Source organism: Triturus cristatus, chromosome 6 (genome assembly GCF_964204655.1).
Source record: "Triturus cristatus chromosome 6, aTriCri1.1, whole genome shotgun sequence".
Lineage (NCBI taxonomy): Eukaryota > Metazoa > Chordata > Amphibia > Caudata > Salamandridae > Triturus > Triturus cristatus.
Window position 1 is genome coordinate 1939620384 of NC_140589.1, and position 17889 is coordinate 1939638272.

A 17889-nucleotide genomic window follows, 5' to 3' on the forward strand; every position below is an offset into this window, starting at 1 on the left:
AATCACCACGCCGCCTCTGGGGTCACAGGAAGCGGCTCCCATTGATTTAATTCAACCAGTTGTTAAATCTCCTCACGGAGCCCACACTGCAGAACGAAGAGTCATCCATTGAGCAAGTCCTTTCATCTGTGTACTGACTTCATTCATCAGTGCAGGCGTCTGCTGTTCTGAGACCCTCACAAAGATCTGAGCGTAAACCCATCCACAGGAGCGAGGCAACGCTACAGATCTTGGAAAGGGAAGGAGGAGCCCTGAGGTCAGATGTACTAGCCCACTTCCTTTGGTAGCTTTCTTTGGCCGTACCAGATTGTGGATCCCATTAATGGAGGGATGTGGGAAATAACGTGTACCGGCCAATGAGACGTGAGGAGCAGGAGGGACATCACTTTTACCTGCCAATGAGACGTCAGGAGCAGGTGGGACATCACTTGTACCTGCCAATGAGACGTGAGGAGCAGGAGGGACATCACTTCGATCTGCCTATGAGGTGTGAGTAGGGTGGGAATGATCCAGGGGAGTATCATGGTGGGGTGGTGGCTGCCCCATGCCCCAGCTATCCCAGTCTCACAATCTTATTACCTCATTCGCATATATCTAGCCCAATGTCTCCAATTCGAGTGTGGTGAGGGGGATTGACTACTGATGATGTGAAATGGCCAATCATCTGTTAGCGATCAGGACTGGTGCGTATTTCAGCTCTCTGTGACGTATCGCTGTCACGGTTACCTGTGCCCGAAGAGTTGAGTGTGGTTGGTGCAGCGGACTCACTCGTGCATTTTTAAGTAGGAGTCGGGGAGTTCTAAAGGACCTCTATGCTGCCACCCTCTTGTTTCTAGCTGGATTGTGCCCTAACCGTGGGTTCACTCAGCATGAGAAGAATGTTGGGCAGTGGGCACTTGACTGGCTGTTGTGATTGATTTATGCAAATGTTTGTATTTATCAGCCTGTATTGTGCTGTGATCTCTATGGTGGTTGATCGCTCTACTCATGAATATACACTCAGTTACGTCGTAAATACTGCGCAAACTGGATTATTTGTAGTAATTTATTTGCACAATATTGAATCAATATCTGACCCTCTCTTGTCCCCACAGGCTTAAAACGTCTTTAATCAATCGGTCTGTGCTTGATGAACTGAAGAGAGCCAGACCCGAGCTAGAGATCGTTGACTGGCTCAACTGAAGAGATGTATCCTGGACGTCCATGGCGTGTCCAGAGCAGTGCTGGCGCTAGAGGTCCTCTAACATGACCTGTGAGGTGGTGTATCAGACAAAGATGGCGCATTGTCAAAGTCCCCTCACCATTAGTCTGAATCAACACATGTAATGTCACTGCTGTTTCACCCTATGGTCGTAAAAACACTGTTAGAAACGGGGTAGCTTGGCGCGGAGCGGGTAGGCTAACCACCTGAGCAATGTGTAAAGCATCTGCGCAGCCCACACTCACAGGCGACACACTAGGCACTCTACTAAAGAGACTCCACACCAGGTTGTGTAAAAATAGCTTTTTTGTATTATGGAAACAGATTAGAATCATAATCACAGACACATAACTCTGTGCCAACCGGCACCAGGCAGCAATTTACAGGGGATTATGTACAGGGCAGTGCCAATCGGGTCACTGCCAGAACCATCATGAAGCACAGGGGAAAAAGGTAAGTCCATCAGCAATAAATGTGTAACAGCCAGTATCTACTGGCACGACCATGTGCGTAGCAACATTGCCATAAGCATTAGGCATAAACATAAGGCATCATCACGTTAGTCATAAATCCTATAACATATTCAGGCCTGAACCTGGAACATCACAGGAAAACATTAGGTCAGGTGCAGAATTGTATTGTGCATAACCATAATAGCATCTTACGGGCCTAAACAGCACCGTATGCATAACATTAGGCATAAGAACCTCATTGGTATAAACCCTGTCTGTAGTAGGCATCAATCTGTGGGCATAACCTCATTAGCAGGAATCTCATTATACATAACCCTGTGAGCATCAAGGCATCATCAGCATAAAAGCTTTAGGCGTGGAATGAAAACATCATGGTATGACATTAAGCCTCACTTAGGCATAAAAGGCAACACCATCAGCACGGGCCATAACAATAGGCACATGAGCCTGAAGGGTTAAACATATTATGCATAACCTCAGCACCTTATTGGCAGGGATCAAAGTATGAGCAACACCTTAGGCATATAAGCACATTATGCATCATAACATCATCAACATAAGTACATTGGGCATCTCATTAGAGATAAAAACCTTATGTATTCTCATATTTGGATGGGGCATAAACCATGAGCATAAATCACATGCTGCATTGGACCTAATCATATGCATTAGGCATCATTATTGGCATAAAGACATTATCAGTGGTGCACCCAGCAGATTATGACCATTAGAGTGCCCACCTTGTCATGCACACAAAGATGCCCCTCGTTGTAGGTTAGTCCTTGGCGCCCCTGCGGAGCCCCTGCTCAGGGACTCAAAGTAAAAGTGCCCACGTGGTGCAGCTGTCGCTAACGTGTGGTACAGCTGGGGAAAGGAAGCAAGTACTAGTAAAGTTGGAGTCTCACTTCTGGGATTCTGTAATCACAGAAATTGCCCAAAACGTTGCAGCTTACCTTCCGATCTCAGCAAAAGAATGTCCCCGATGTGCCTCTGGCTAACTCGTGGGGCTGCAGTGTCGAAAATGGTGCTGGGACTTCTGGGGGCCTCGCTTAGTCAAAATTTGACCCCACTGCGGGAGCGGCCCGCCCTCCTGCGGGACTGCTCAGGGTAAATCGTCACTGGCTGGAGCCCCACTCGGGGACTCGAGAGAAATAGACTTGGCCCCTCATTGGAGCGGCCCGCTATTCCTGCGGGGCCGCTCAGGCATACAGGAACCCTACTCCCCAGGCAGCTCCACTCACCGGCTGTTCGGGCTTCTTTGGACCTCACCCGGGCCCTCTCCTGGGACCCGGGACTCCGGCGTGAGGCTCCGGACTCTTCTCCTTGGCTGCTTGATACTGCGGGGCTCTCCCAGACTCACGGGAGCCCCACTCGGTCGCATGCAGTCTTCCAGGCAACACGCGTGGGACTGCTCTCCAGCACTGCTCAGGCCGCCATCTCCGGACTCCGGAATGATGCTCTCCTGTTGCCGGGCAACACCCGGTCCAGCACCAATCCTAGCGCGGCTCCCCTCCGACGTCGGCGGGGGAGCCCGCACGGGGCTCCGGGGACTCCCAGGCCAGCGGCGGTGATTTCGGGTGATTCTTTGGCACTTTCAAAGTGCGGCTGCAATGCGGGGTGGTCTCCCGCTAAATTGGTATAAAGACCGCGGTGTGGGCTCCCGCTGGTTTGAATAGCAAAAGGGCGGCAACACGCGGGGTGGGCTCCCGCTTTCGAAATAAGCAGACAATTGCGGTAATAGCGCGGGGTGGGCTCCCGCTGTTTTAAAGTAGGCAATTGCGGGGTGGGCACCCGGTCTTCTACAGGCAGCCCAGGGGGGAATCCCACATGCCGGGATCCCCTCGTAGCACGCTGACAGCTGACAGCACAGCGCTGCCGGATCCCCGCTCTCCTCCTCTGGTGGGGATGGAGATATAGCGCTCACCAACTGCTAGGGTCCTCACAGCTCCAGGGTCCCACAGAATAAAGTTGTATCGCTCATGAGGCACTAGAAAGCAGGCAGAGCACAGTCAATGCTGGGCAAGATCTGCAGGCAGTAGGGCAGCTCATCAGGACAGCTGTTCCTTGGAACAGTCAACCCCCATAATGTGCAGTCGGAGCGCTGAGTGGGGCGCCTTATAGGATAATATCTGGGATTTATTATCAACTGCAGTTACCTCCGTAAGCCAAGGAGCTGATAAAGCCAGTCGCACAGACAAGCTGATATGCAATGGAAAAAAGGGAATACAGAAAAAACTAAGAGCACTTATAAAAAGAACAATCCATAAGAGTGCATAAGAGCAATAAAGCAGGAATATAAAAATTAAATAAAAATGAAGAGACCGTGTCAGGTACGTGTTTGGTTAGGCCTTCAGTCAGAAATAAATACAGGCACTAATCACAAATTTGTCCTTAAAATCGATAGGCATACTGCAACATTAGAGCAGAGCAGTGAATCACATCTCATGCAGTAAATGCAAAGCGTTTATGTAAGTGTTATATGGAAAAAGTCCGCTCCCACAGCTGCTTCTTCGAGCAGTATGGACTCTGAGCTCTACATTACGGGTGGTGGATAATTCTGCTCAGCTGGCGGAGTTTTGGGCACTCCGTGATATGCATGGAATGCAGAGTTTCGGCCAAATTCCGCCAACCGCCCCATGGCGGAGTTTTTTCTCATGCCCTGCTCACCAACGGTTCATTGGCGAGCGCAAGCTAGAATTGGCGTCCCCTAGTACGGTTTTCCAGCTCTAGGAGGGCACCCAGTGATGTTTTTTTCCAAAGCAGGCAGTCGCAAACGTAGGAAATCTACTCAAGCGGCAGCAAAACTAACTTGAGAAACGACGCCCTCAGATGTGCTGCGTGAGTGCGGAATGGGCTCCCAGTGCTAAAAATCAGTGCGAGCAGTGCGATGTGCCGATTTCCGCCAAGTCTCGGAACTCTTCAGAATCTCATGAAGTTTTCATGTAACTCCATGAGTTGCTCCCACCTCTACCATCTGTACGTCGAAAGCGGTAGAGGTCTTAATAGGAAATAGGAAATAGTCAAAAATACCGGGCTGCTGGGATGAATTGTACACCAATATCCGTCATGAAAACAGGCGTCATAAACTGGAGTAACCTTTTGTCATTATTAACTAAGCAATCAATTTTTCTCTTTGATAATTATAGAAAAATAAAAATGATGTCATTTGGAATCGCTTGTGGCGCCTGGTGCAACAATGTTTGTTTGCACCCCCCCCCCAATGACCACCCCCGGATTCCCTCACTACCACCCTTTAACAGTGCCCCTCAAGGCTCCATAACCGCTGTCTCTCTAATGCATTTCTTTTGTTTTATAGCGCCACTCCTACCAGTGTAGGGTGTCAGAGCACTTTGCATCACACACACATTACACAGAGACAATCAATCATACTGTGTAAATAAGTGTATAGGAAATGCTACAGAGGACTACAGGGTGTAAGAGTCACAAGTCATCCATACTGGTAGGCAGAACATTCTAAGAGTGCTTGGTCTGAAGAAGCACAAACTAAGAATTTAAAACGTAGCACCATGGTTGGGGGTTGGCTTTCCTAATGAGAATTGATTTCTACCCAAGTGGAACCTTTTTGCAACATTAGGATGATGAAAGACTGAGAGAAAAAATCACAACGCTCTAATCTATACCTTGCAGTTGGTATGCAGCTCTTGGATGACAGTTAGTAGCTCACTGTTCTATATTAGGGTTGAAACTTATAAACTGCAAGTAACAATAGGATCTCTCTGACAGAAGCAGCAACGCACTGACATATTTACATTATACGCACTTTGTGATCTGCATGGTCCACCTGCTTTGCAGCAGGCATTTTAACCTCCTGCGCTACTTTATGCTGAGTCTCTCTGCAGCAGGTCCATCAATCACCAGAGTTATCTTGACATTTTTATGGTTGCCTGAAAAACCCCGCAGCAGGTGCTTTTAAAACCATATTGTACTTAAAATCACGACACCTCCCAAAGTCAGCGCCTGGTGCGGTGGCACCGATATCACGCCCTACAGCCGGCCCTGCATATTGAGGTAGTAATTGAGCAAAGTACAGGATACACTTATTTAGGGGTTTCCTGCAAATAAAAATTGACCCGGTAATCACACTTAAACCAGATTAAAAATCTAGTGTCGGCAAAAGGTAGAGCCACTGCACATTTTGCACATCTGTATGGGGGGGCTCTGGACCCTGCACCTAGGGTCATAACTATGAGAATATGTTTTTGACTTCTTATACAAAGGCATCATTTTTAAGAAACAAAACATGGAGGTGTTAAACTCCTTGTTTATTAATATTAAACAGCACATTTTTAAGTTACGATCGTGGACGCCGCACTGTTGGATAAGATTAGAATTTGGACTAAAGCAGCTAGCTCCCTTAAATTATTTTAATCTGGTTAATCATTTATGTGATTGTGAGAAAGCACCATCCTCTTGTTTAAAGGGCTTTATCAGAGAAGACCTGGGAGAAAACCGGAGTACAAGCGTGGTAGCCACAGAACCTAAGTTGTAATTGATAGTAAGAAATGTCTAATTATGTACAATAAAATAACCAGTGGCAATCCCAGAGTTAACTATGAAGATGCTAATAAACAGGACCATGAAATAGATTTATGCAGCGGCAGCCCAGTATAAGAACCCACACTAGACTCAAAGTCAAAAAGTCAAGGTTTGCTTTATTCGGTTAAAATTTTAAAACCATCAAAGCACAAAACAGCAAACAAAAAAGAGACAAATGCATTACAGAAAAATTATTAACACAAATAATAAATACAATACGATTTGGCGCAATGTACAATAAAATGACTCTTTGAGTTAATTCATTCATATGGTTAAAAAACATAGTAAAATTTCATTATGTCCTAAAAAACATTTCATCTACGGCAGCATAGTGGGCACAATGATCATTATCAAGTAACTATGTCAACTGGGCCCTATTTCTGACTCTTAGGGCGCCCACTATAAAGCAGGCAACCCCAAAACAAATCAAAGGAGACTCCAACATTTGTAAATAAACCAAGGCAGGCCTAACTTGCTTAAATTGACAATTCTTTAAAATCGGCAAGATGTATTTTTTCCGCTGCAAAGAGTAAAATTTACAAAAAAATAACATGTGCAACATATTTTGTTCAGAAATATTATCACAAGGACAGGGCCCCAGGGTTCCCTCTTTAAAAAATCCTTTTGGGTATGCCAAGAGCCAGGGAAGCAAGCCATGCTTAAATCTTATTAACAAAAACATATGGAAAGGTTTGTTAATGTAGGTTAGGTAAGGCTGAATCTCGTTCCCTGAACTCAACATCACAAACCTCCTCGCTGTCGGTTTCCCCAGCTCATCACTTTCCCTTGACAACATTACTCTTGACAAAAACTGGGTCTTAATGGCTTTAATTTGCTCTTTACTAATCACACAAGGACTAGAGAACAATTCCGAACACCCAAGTGAGATCAAATTATTTTTAATGTAACTTAACCAAGGGACAGACAAGGCTTTTTCCAAGGACAGGCAGTCCTGAATAATTTGTTGGTTTAGGTTTGGTGGCTGTTGTGCCCAAACCCTCAACCAGCCTAGTAGCGGGGCCACTGCTATATGGTCGCTAACATAACCCATCCCTAGGTCCTCATGAATGTTAAAAGTGGGAACAGAGGGGGGAAGGGACAGCAGTTTCCGAAAGAAATTATTTTCTACTACTTGGATATTGGGAGAAGCCTTGTAACCCCAGACCTCGCTTCCGTAAAGTGCCATGGGCAAACACTTCGCACTATATATTTTTAATAAAGCGGGGAGTGGTTTACAGCCTAAGCGCTTTGCGAAGCCCAACAAAGCGCCTGTAGCTCTAGCTAGGTTATTCTTTTTTTGAGCACGTTGTATGACCCAAGATGATCTGTCGTCAAACGCTACCCCTAGATATGGGAACGTCTGGACTTTCGTTAATTCCTGCCCATTGCAAAAAAATTTCACCCTTTTTGCTCTCCCCGAGCCGATCGACATAGAATGTGATTTTTTAAAATTAATTAATAAGTCTAAAGAGACCATAAAATCATAAAATCCATTTAAGAGGGCTTGTAATCCTCTCGCGGTTCTAGCCAACAAAACTGTATCATCCGCGTATAGTAAAGCAGACTCATGAACCCTCTCAAAGAAAAGCCAAATGTATCTTGACCCCAACCTAAGCCAACGGGTAAAAAAGGCTTTTCTACGCCTCAGGCTCCCATGTGTCCCACTGCTGCAGTCCGACGGATGGTGGAATAAGTCAGACGATCAAATGACTCGATGCTGTTCTTTCAACGCTTATTCGGAAACAATTAGGCAAACCCTTTGCTTGTGTCCTATCTACAAGATTTAAGTACCTGAAGCCACCTTTTAAGGAAGCGGGCATTAGTACACTCGGAGGCGAGTGATTACTGGTTTGCAGGAAACACAAACAAACTAATCGGGTGTACGATCAAGTCCATCTCGCTAATGGCGCTGCATCTGAAGAATTTCAAGAATCAATCAAAATAATTAATTTTATGATTTTAAGATTTAATAATATACTCAGGTATTTTAAATCGCCGACCTTGGTGATTAGTAGAAGTTGTTTACTGGTGTACTAAAAATAATCTATCTCATTGAATGTGGTTTTATTAATGAATTCTTTTCTGGACTCTCACATGAAAGTTCAATATCGTGTTGATCAAATAATAACATTGTATGGGGTATTTTAATAAAGAAAATGGGAAATTTGTAACGGAACTTAAGGAATATTAATGAATTTATTTGTGCAATTTCTGAGTATTATTAGTAGAGAGGATTGAGGGCTGTTTATATGATTTGCTTTGATTTATAACATACATTTTGCAATAAAGATTTACCTACCTACGACTTTTACTTATTGCAAGCTTTCTTCCCATCACTTTTTGTGTGTTTGACTCCCAGCATGGACCTACACTGATTGCCTCCCACAACATCTCAGAGAACACCTCAACGTCCGAGATTGGCATCTAGAGGGTATTGAAATCATGGGGAGGGGGCCCTGCATGGTCGTGCAACTCCTGGGAAAACACCCCGTCTCTGAGATTGGCATCATGTGGGATTGAGATCTTGGGGACACAGCCTGGCTCCCCAAGCTCTCAGAGAACACCCCAGTGTCTCAGATTGACATCTTGGTTGGAAGAATATGATCTTGGCGGGGAGCACAGTCTGCCAACAAAAGATCTCAGAGCTCCCAATGTCTGAGAATTCATGAACAGAGAGATGTTGACCAACTGTCCTTGTGTCTGAGTAAGATCTCCCTGAGGCTGAGGGACCTCTTCTTACAACTGTCCTTGTGTCTGAGTAAGATCTCCCTGAGGCTGAGGGACCTCTTCTTACAACTGTCCTAGTGTCTGAGTAAGATCTCCCTGAGGCTGAGGGACCTCTTCTTACAACTGTCCTTGTGTCTGAGTAAGATCTCCCTGAGGCTGAGGGACCTCTTCTTACAACTGTCCTAGTGTCTGAGTAAGATCTCCCTGAGGCTGAGGGACCTCTTCTTACAACTGTCCTAGTGTCTGAGTAAGATCTCCCTGAGGCTGAGGGACCTCTTCTTACAACTGTCCTAGTGTCTGAGTAAGATCTCCCTGAGGCTGAGGGACCTCTTCTTACAACTGTCCTAGTGTCTGTGTAAGATCTCCCTGAGGCTGAGGGACCTCTTCTTACAACTGTCCTTGTGTCTGAGTAAGATCTCCCTGAGGCTGAGAGACCTCTTCTTACAACTGTCCTAGTGTCTGAGTAAGATCTCCCTGAGGCTGAGGGACCTCTTCTTACAACTGTCCTAGTGTCTGAGTAAGATCTCCCTGAGGCTGAGGGACCTCTTCTTACAACTGTCCTAGTGTCTGAGTAAGATCTCCCTGAGGCTGAGGGACCTCTTCTTACAACTGTCCTAGTGTCTGAGTAAGATCTCCCTGAGGCTGAGGGACCTCTTCTTACAACTGTCCTAGTGTCTGAGTAAGATCTCCCTGAGGCTGAGGGACCTCTTCTTACAACTGTCCTTGTGTCTGAGTAAGATCTCCCTGAGGCTGAGGGACCTCTTCTTACAACTGTCCTAGTGTCTGAGTAAGATCTCCCTGAGGCTGAGGGACCTCTTCTTACAACTGTCCTAGTGTCTGAGTAAGATCTCCCTGAGGCTGAGGGACCTCTTCTTACAACTGTCCTAGTGTCTGAGTAAGATCTCCCTGAGGCTGAGGGACCTCTTCTTACAACTGTCCTTGTGTCTGAGTAAGATCTCCCTGAGGCTGAGGGACCTCTTCTTACAACTGTCCTTGTGTCTGAGTAAGATCTCCCTGAGGCTGAGGGACCTCTTCTTACAACTGTCCTAGTGTCTGAGTAAGATCTCCCTGAGGCTGAGGGACCTCTTCTTACAACTGTCCTAGTGTCTGAGTAAGATCTCCCTGAGGCTGAGGGACCTCTTCTTACAACTGTCCTAGTGTCTGAGTAAGATCTCCCTGAGGCTGAGGGACCTCTTCTTACAACTGTCCTTGTGTCTGAGTAAGATCTCCCTGAGGCTGAGGGACCTCTTCTTACAACTGTCCTAGTGTCTGAGTAAGATCTCCCTGAGGCTGAGGGACCTCTTCTTACAACTGTCCTAGTGTCTGAGTAAGATCTCCCTGAGGCTGAGGGACCTCTTCTTACAACTGTCCTAGTGTCTGAGTAAGATCTCCCTGAGGCTGAGGGACCTCTTCTTACAACTGTCCTAGTGTCTGAGTAAGATCTCCCTGAGGCTGAGGGACCTCTTCTTACAACTGTCCTTGTGTCTGAGTAAGATCTCCCTGAGGCTGAGGGACCTCTTCTTACAACTGTCCTAGTGTCTGAGTAAGATCTCCCTGAGGCTGAGGGACCTCTTCTTACAACTGTCCTAGTGTCTGAGTAAGATCTCCCTGAGGCTGAGGGACCTCTTCTTACAACTGTCCTAGTGTCTGAGTAAGATCTCCCTGAGGCTGAGGGACCTCTTCTTACAACTGTCCTAGTGTCTGAGTAAGATCTCCCTGAGGCTGAGGGACCTCTTCTTACAACTGTCCTAGTGTCTGAGTAAGATCTCCCTGAGGCCGAGGGACCTCTTCTTACAACTGTCCTAGTGTCTGAGTAAGATCTCCCTGAGGCCGAGGGACCTCTTCTTACAACTGTCCTTGTGTCTGAGTAAGATCTCCCTGAGGCCGAGGGACCTCTTCTTACAACTGTCCTAGTGTCTGAGTAAGATCTCCCTGAGGCTGAGGGACCTCTTCTTACAACTGTCCTAGTGTCTGAGTAAGATCTCCCTGAGGCTGAGGGACCTCTTCTTACAACTGTCCTAGTGTCTGAGTAAGATCTCCCTGAGGCTGAGGGACCTCTTCTTACAACTGTCCTAGTGTCTGAGTAAGATCTCCCTGAGGCCGAGGGACCTCTTCTTACAACTGTCCTAGTGTCTGAGTAAGATCTCCCTGAGGCCGAGGGACCTCTTCTTACAACTGTCCTAGTGTCTGAGTAAGATCTCCCTGAGGCTGAGGGACCTCTTCTTACAACTGTCCTAGTGTCTGAGTAAGATCTCCCTGAGGCTGAGGGACCTCTTCTTTAACTGTCTTGTCCATTCAGGGACCTTCAAGTGAACTCAAGTTCTCACTGGAAGCCAATGTGAAAAGGTCAACGCAAGAGAAGGCCTCTCTCCAAACCTCTGCTTGTGCACCTCCCTGAAGCCTCACTTGTGTTCCCATCACAAGCGGGAGATGGGACAGGCTGGAGATTTGTTAAATAACTAGGACTAATCCATCTTTGAAAGAATGATGACCGAAATCAGGGCCAACATGGCTTGAGCGTCAAGAAGAGGAAAGATGTTTTTGGCCGACTGCACTCTGTGCTTCCTGATTTAGTATTGGCCACAAGAACTTGAGTTTCTAAATGCGTCTCCAGAGAACCACATGACCCAACACACTGGCTGTGGGCGCAGAAACAATGAGCTTGAAGATGCAAACCACAAACGCACAACCACCAAGAACCTAGTCACCAAAGAGTCATTTGAGTGTGACAAACACACCCTCACATAACCAGCCTTGCCAACCTGCTGCTGGGCAGTGAGGGAAGAACATTAAGGGGCATAGTTACTAACCTTTCACACAACGCAGCACAAGGGAAGTTTCTATGCTGCATAAAACGGAGAGTGGAGAGCAGTGCCATATTTTCAAAGATATGATGCAGTTCTGCCTTCTCCTAACACTGGCGCACTTGGTGTTGTCTAGTTTCAACGCAGGCTCCGTTGCGTTATTGCACAAGGGTGTCTGCATTGTGGTCAGGATAGTTTTTTGTGCAGAAAGGAATACTTTCCTGCACAAAAACTATCCTTTGAAGCTATTCCCTCTGTGCATGTGTGCTGCAGAAAGAGTCAATAACGAGGAGAAATAAATATAATTCTCCTTGTTTCTCCGGCCTCAGGTAGACGTGGTCTTGCAGTCAAGGCAGGGGGCCCGCACTTGTGGCAGAGGCCCCGCAGTAATGGTGGGGGGCTCGCACTTGTGGAAGAGAACCCACAGTTGAGGCAGGGGCCTGCCTTTGTTGCAGAGGCCCCGCAGTTGAGGTGGGGGTTGGCACTTTTGGCGGAGGTCTTGCAGTTGAGGCGGGGGAGTCCGCACTTGTGGCAGAGGTCCCACAGTCAAGGTGGGGGGCCCGCACTTGTGGCAGAGGTCCCACAGTCAATGTGGGGGGCCCGCACTTGTGGAAGACTACCCACAGTTGAGCCGGGGGCCCACACTTGTGCAGAGTTCTCGCAGTCGAGGCGGGGAAGCCCGCACTTGTGGCAGATGCCCCTAAGTAATGGTGGGGGGCACGCACTTGTGGAAGAGGACCAAAAGTTGAGGTGGGGGGACCGCACTTGTGGAAGAGGACCCACTGTTGAAGCGGGGGCCCTCCCTTGTGGCAGAGGTCTCGCAGTTGAGGCGGCAGAGGCCATGCTTCTGGCAGAGGCCCCTAATTAATGGTGGAGGGCTTGCACTTGTGGCTGAGGTCCCACTGTTAAGGCGGGCTCCGCACTTGTTGCAGAGGCCCCGCAGTTGTGGTGGGGGGCCTACACTTGTGACAGAGCTCCCACAGTCAAGGTGGGGGGCCCGCACTTGTGGCAGAGGTCGCACAGTCAAGGCAGGGGGCCCACTCTTGTGGCGGAGGTCCAGCAGTTGAGGCGGTAGCCTGCACTCATGGCAGAGGGCCCACAGTCATTTGAGGGGCCCGCACTTGTGGCGTAGTTCCCGCAGTCGAGGCGGGGACCCGCACTCGTAGCAGAGGGCCCAGTCAGGGTGGGGGGCCGCACTTGTGGAAGAGGGCCCACAGTCATGGTGGGGGCTGCACTTGTGGCAGAGGTCTCACAGTCGGGGCGTGGGGCCTGCACTCATCGCAGGACCTTCGCAATGAGTAACTGTAACAGTGAGGAGGTCCTGCCACAAGTATGAGCCCTCTGCCCTGACTGCGGGGCCTCCGCCAGAAGTCTGTGCTCCCTACCACGACTACGGGGCCTCCACCACAAGCACAGGGGTCATTTGTGAATCATGCCCTTATAGTGCTTTATGCACTCGCCGCATCATGAGTCACATTGCACTAATGGTAGTACTGTAAAGAGCCTCATTACACAGGTTTGTACACACGTATAGAGCTTTATGTTCTGAGCACCCACCACATCAAGAGCTGCTTTGCACGCAGGGTAGTACTGTAAACAGCCTCTTTTCTCACGATTGTACACACTTATGCTTTAGATTCCATCTCTGCTTATCCCTTAAATAGAGTGTTATGTTCACCGTGATCTCATGAATGAATGTGGGGTGTAGGGGTTTTGAAGATCAGTGGTGTATTGGAGTTACCACAATTTGGCAACGAATATACCTTGACACCCGTCCTTGAAGTTTAACTTTGCTCGCCACACACAACTGATAATATTCATGTTGGTAGAAAAACAGAGGACAACAATGCTGTAACAAGCTCGACTTTGAGCCTGAACCAAGTGAGAAAACTGCTTGTCTGTATTTTTATACCTTACTTTATTTAAAGACTTTATTTACATTTTTAGATATGAAATTCATATACATTAACCTGCGAGCAACAAAGCAAATCATGTAGCAGGGGAGTCACAGTCAGTCTTCAACCTAAAATCAAATACCACAGTCTTCCTCTCCGCTCACCCAAGGGCCTCCACCACAGTCTTCCTCTTCGCTCACTAAATGCCTCCACCTCAGTCTCCCTGTCAGCTCACACAAAAGCCTCTGCCACTTTCTCCCTGTCAGTACTCCCAAGGGCCCCCCCCCAAATGTCTCACCATCTGCATGCCCAAGGGCCTCCTCCACTGTTTCCCTTTCTAATCCTTCACTGTGTCACTGACACCATTTGAAGGTCTTACGGAATTTGAAATTGGTGGAGGGGACGGCGTTGACCTGGCGGTTCATGCAGAGGGAGGAGTCGAGGTTGATGCCCAGGTTCTGGGTGGGGTGAGTGGGGGTGGGTGGGGTCCCGAGGGCGGTTGGCCACCAGGTGTTGTTCCAGGCAGTGGAGCGGGGTCCGAGGATGAGGACCTCAGTCTTCTCTGGGTTGAGTTTCAGACAGCTGTCCCTCATCCAGGCTGCCACATTCGTCATTCATTCCTGGAAGCAGAGTCTGGTGTCTTCTGGATTCTTTGTGAGGGAAAGGATGAGATGAGTGTTGTCGGCGTAGGATACAAAGCTGAGTCCATGTTGTCTGATGATGGTGGCGAGGGGGGCCCTGTAGATGTTGAAGAGCGTAGGGCTGAGAGATGATCCCTGTGGGACTCTACAGTTGATGTCGGTGGGTTCCAACAGGAAGGGAGGGAGTCTGATTCTCTGCGTTTGACCGGCGAGGAAAGATTGGATACAGTCGAGGGCGGCTCCTTGTATCCCTGCGTCGTGAAGTCTGGCTGTGAGAGTGCGGTGTGAGATGGTGTCGAAAGCCGCTGAGAGGTCTAACAGGATGAGGGCCGCCGTGTGTCCCTGGTCCAGTAGCATGTGGATGTCATCAGTGGCAGCTAGGAGGGCGGTCTCGGTGCCGTGGTTTCTGCGGAATCCAGATTGGGAGGCGTCCAGGATGGAGTTATCTTCGACGAAGGTGGTCAGCTGGGTGTTTACGAGTCTCTCTGAGACTTTGGCTGCGAAGGGGAGGAGAGAGATGGGCTGGTAGTTTTTCAGGTCCGTGGGGTCTGCCGTAGGTTTCTTGAGGAGGGGTTTTACCTCAGCCATTTTCCAATGATGTGGGCAGATGCCTGATGTGAGGGAGGTGTTGATGGTGTGACCCAGTTCGGGTGCGTTGGCGGCAGGGGCTCCGTGGAATATATGCGGTGGTCAGGGGTCCATAGGTTCTCCAGAGTGGGTTTTCTTCATGGTTGTGGTGATGAGTTCGATGGAAGCGGGATCCCAAGACGTGATGGTAGGCTTGTCGGCGATGATGGGTATGGGGTGGTGTCAGGGGCTGGTTCACTGAAGTTGTCATAGAGGTCTTTGATCTTACGATGGAAGTAGGAGCTGAGCTTGTTGCAGAGTTCCTGGGAGGGAGTGATGTCTGTGACTTCACAGGTGGGTCTTGAGAACTGCTGTATGATGTTGAATAGTTCTCTGGCATCGGTGGCATTGGTCTGGACTTTGTCTTTCATGAAGGTCCGTTTGGTGTCTCTTATGCGCTGGTGGTATTCTTTCAGGGCGTTCTTGTGGTTGGTTCGTGCTTCTGTAGTTTTCTGGTTTCGGCAGGTTTTTTCTAGGCGTCTGCAGGCACGTCTGGTTTCTTGGAGTTCTGTGGTGAACCAGGCAGCCTTTAGAGGGTGTTGTTTGTTGGGGAGGTGGAGCGGTGCGAGCTTGTCCGCGCAGCAGGAGATCCAGTGGTGAAATTCCCTGGCTGCGGTGTTGGTGTCGGTCATGGCGACGGGGGTGTTTTGGCAGAGGGTGGTGTTGAGGAGTTCCTCTGTGACCTTGTTCCAGTTCCGTCGTGGCGGGCGTGGGGGGGCTTGAGTGCGGTGGTGGTGTTGAAGGTGAAATGGACACAGTGGTGGTCCATCCAGGGGGGCTGGGTGGTGTGGCTGAAGAGGATGTTGGTTCCTCCTTCGAAGATAGGGTTGAGGATGTGGCCTGCTTTTGGGTGGGTGTGTTGACGAGCTGCTTCAGTCCTAGGCTGGCGAGGTTGTCAATGAGAGTGCTGGAGTCAGAGTCGTTGAAGTTGTTGAGCTGGAAGTTCAGGTCCCCAAGTAGGATGTAGTCTGTGGAGGTGATAGCTTGGGGTGCGGCGAGCTCGGCGAAGGTCGTTGCGGGCTGGGTACGGGGGCCCGGCGGTCTGTAGATGAGGGTGCCATGTAGCGTGGTCCTGGGGCTGTTCTGTTTATGTGATGTTTTTTTTTAACTAAGGTGCTCTAGTATGCAGTATACATACCACAACAAGTAGAAAAATGCCTAACACAAATACGGCCAGCAAAGCAAGTAGTCTGTAATTCATAAAAGGTGCTGTCATTATATAAGACAGTAGGACCTAAGAACCCCTCCCCTGAATATATTAGAAGATCTCTGGGTGTTTAGCAGCAGACCCCGTACCTCAGTCTATAAATCGAAGATCTACATCACAGGTGTTGTCACGCTCCCTTCTCTGGAAAGATCCCTCTCCAACTGTGTTTTACCCCCTGTGTATACCTATTTGACCAAAGTGCATGTTCCCTAACAACAGCTGCATCTGTGTGTTTTATCTAGGTGCTAGGGCCTGACCAGAACCGAATATAAAGGGGCATTGTTGTTCGAACTTGTCTGCGGTGGTCAGACTAAATCCCAGGAAAGAGCAGAATGCAAAACAACCGTAAGTTCTGTGTGAAAAGTGTAGTGTGGCACAAAGTAAAAATATATTCATCTAGTAACGTGAGCAAAGCAGAGGACTGTCGGGAAAGGGCCCATGCTAACTTAGGGAAAACAACAATGGCTACCTGGACCCCATGACACCCTCCCTTTGGTCATTACAGTAGCACGTAATGGACACAGAAATTAGTGATAAACAGAGTCAAAGTGTTACAGGTGAACATCCTGAAGAAGGCATAATAAACCGATAGGAGAGTCTTTTGTACACATATCCAATTACGGCGTATCATCAGAGCCCAGGATGTATGTGGCAAGTAGAACGCCATCAACTCCAGTCAGACATCAGAAGCTTTCAAATTGAACAGTACAGCCATCCAATTAAGCAGGTGAAATTAACAGATGTGTTCATCATATCCAGTGGTCACCAGGGCCATCTAAGGAGTGTTGGTATTGACTTAAATGAAACAGAGGTCCAAGAGTCGGTGTGCACCTGCGTAGGAAGCTGTGTCGGCCACTGGCACCAATGATAGATTGTACACAAGCCGCATACCAGACCAACAGTCCTGGTTATGGGACATCAATGGATCCATCAACAGATCATAATCCTGGGAAGCGGATGACGGTGTAGCCAGGCAGATATCCAGAGCCCACTGGAAGGGGCAGGGATGCCGGAAAACACAGGTTGCACACAGGTGAAATAGGCATAGCGGAAAGTCAGACAGAAATCGGCATCCAGTGCTTCTAGTGGCATTAATCCAAAAAGCTGATGCGTCCGCTCATGGTACAGCTGCAGCTGTTCCTGTCCCGGCAGAACCACAGATTGAGCAGTCAGTGGGGAACAGAAGGAAGAGGACAACAATGCCACAAATCAAGACAAGCAGCAGTGGGAAGCCGCCAAATACACTGTAAAAAATAAAATGTACAAAGGCAGGAACTACTCCAAAAATCGCTTGGAAAGAGGCCAGAGCCCACAAGTTAAAAAAAGTATGCTAGGCCTGGCGTATCAGACACATTACATATTTGATGTATCAGTTCCACAAAATGAGATTCGTGTTTAACAACAATTGTATTTCACTGGACGTTCTTGCCACCTGCAATGTGAAGGTCTCACGGGCTGACGTGAGAGCTACTTCTTGTTGAAACAATAGCGCTTTGAGTCTGCTCATCTTATCGAAGTCTGTTTTCAGGGTTGGAATGGAAAGCCACAGCAAACTATCTACACTCTTATACGGAGGGCGAAACAGTACGTTGTTGCAACAAGTAGCTGGGAAACAGTCACCACATACGGGATTCCAGCCCGCAGACTGCAGCAGTCCTTATTATTAAGGACAAGGTACCAGCCATTGGAAAGCAATGTGAGAGTGGGAATAATAGCAGGAACAGGAGTTCCTTTAAAAAAACAAGCCAGATTAGGGG

The 17889-nt window shown here is 48.3% G+C and overlaps 1 protein-coding gene across 1 annotated transcript in view; it reads left to right on the plus strand.

The window, feature by feature from the left end:
* The window catches only part of LOC146822541 (NACHT, LRR and PYD domains-containing protein 12-like), an 867568-nt gene extending 859040 nt beyond the window's left edge, over positions 1-8528 (plus strand). Inside the window, exon 16 of the mRNA XM_085613662.1 lies at positions 1095-8528. Within this exon, the coding sequence (XP_085469788.1) occupies positions 1095-1182 (88 nt within the window). The 3' untranslated portion in view covers positions 1183-8528. The remainder of the gene's footprint in view (positions 1-1094) is intronic.
* Positions 8529-17889: the final 9361 nt, after the last annotated feature.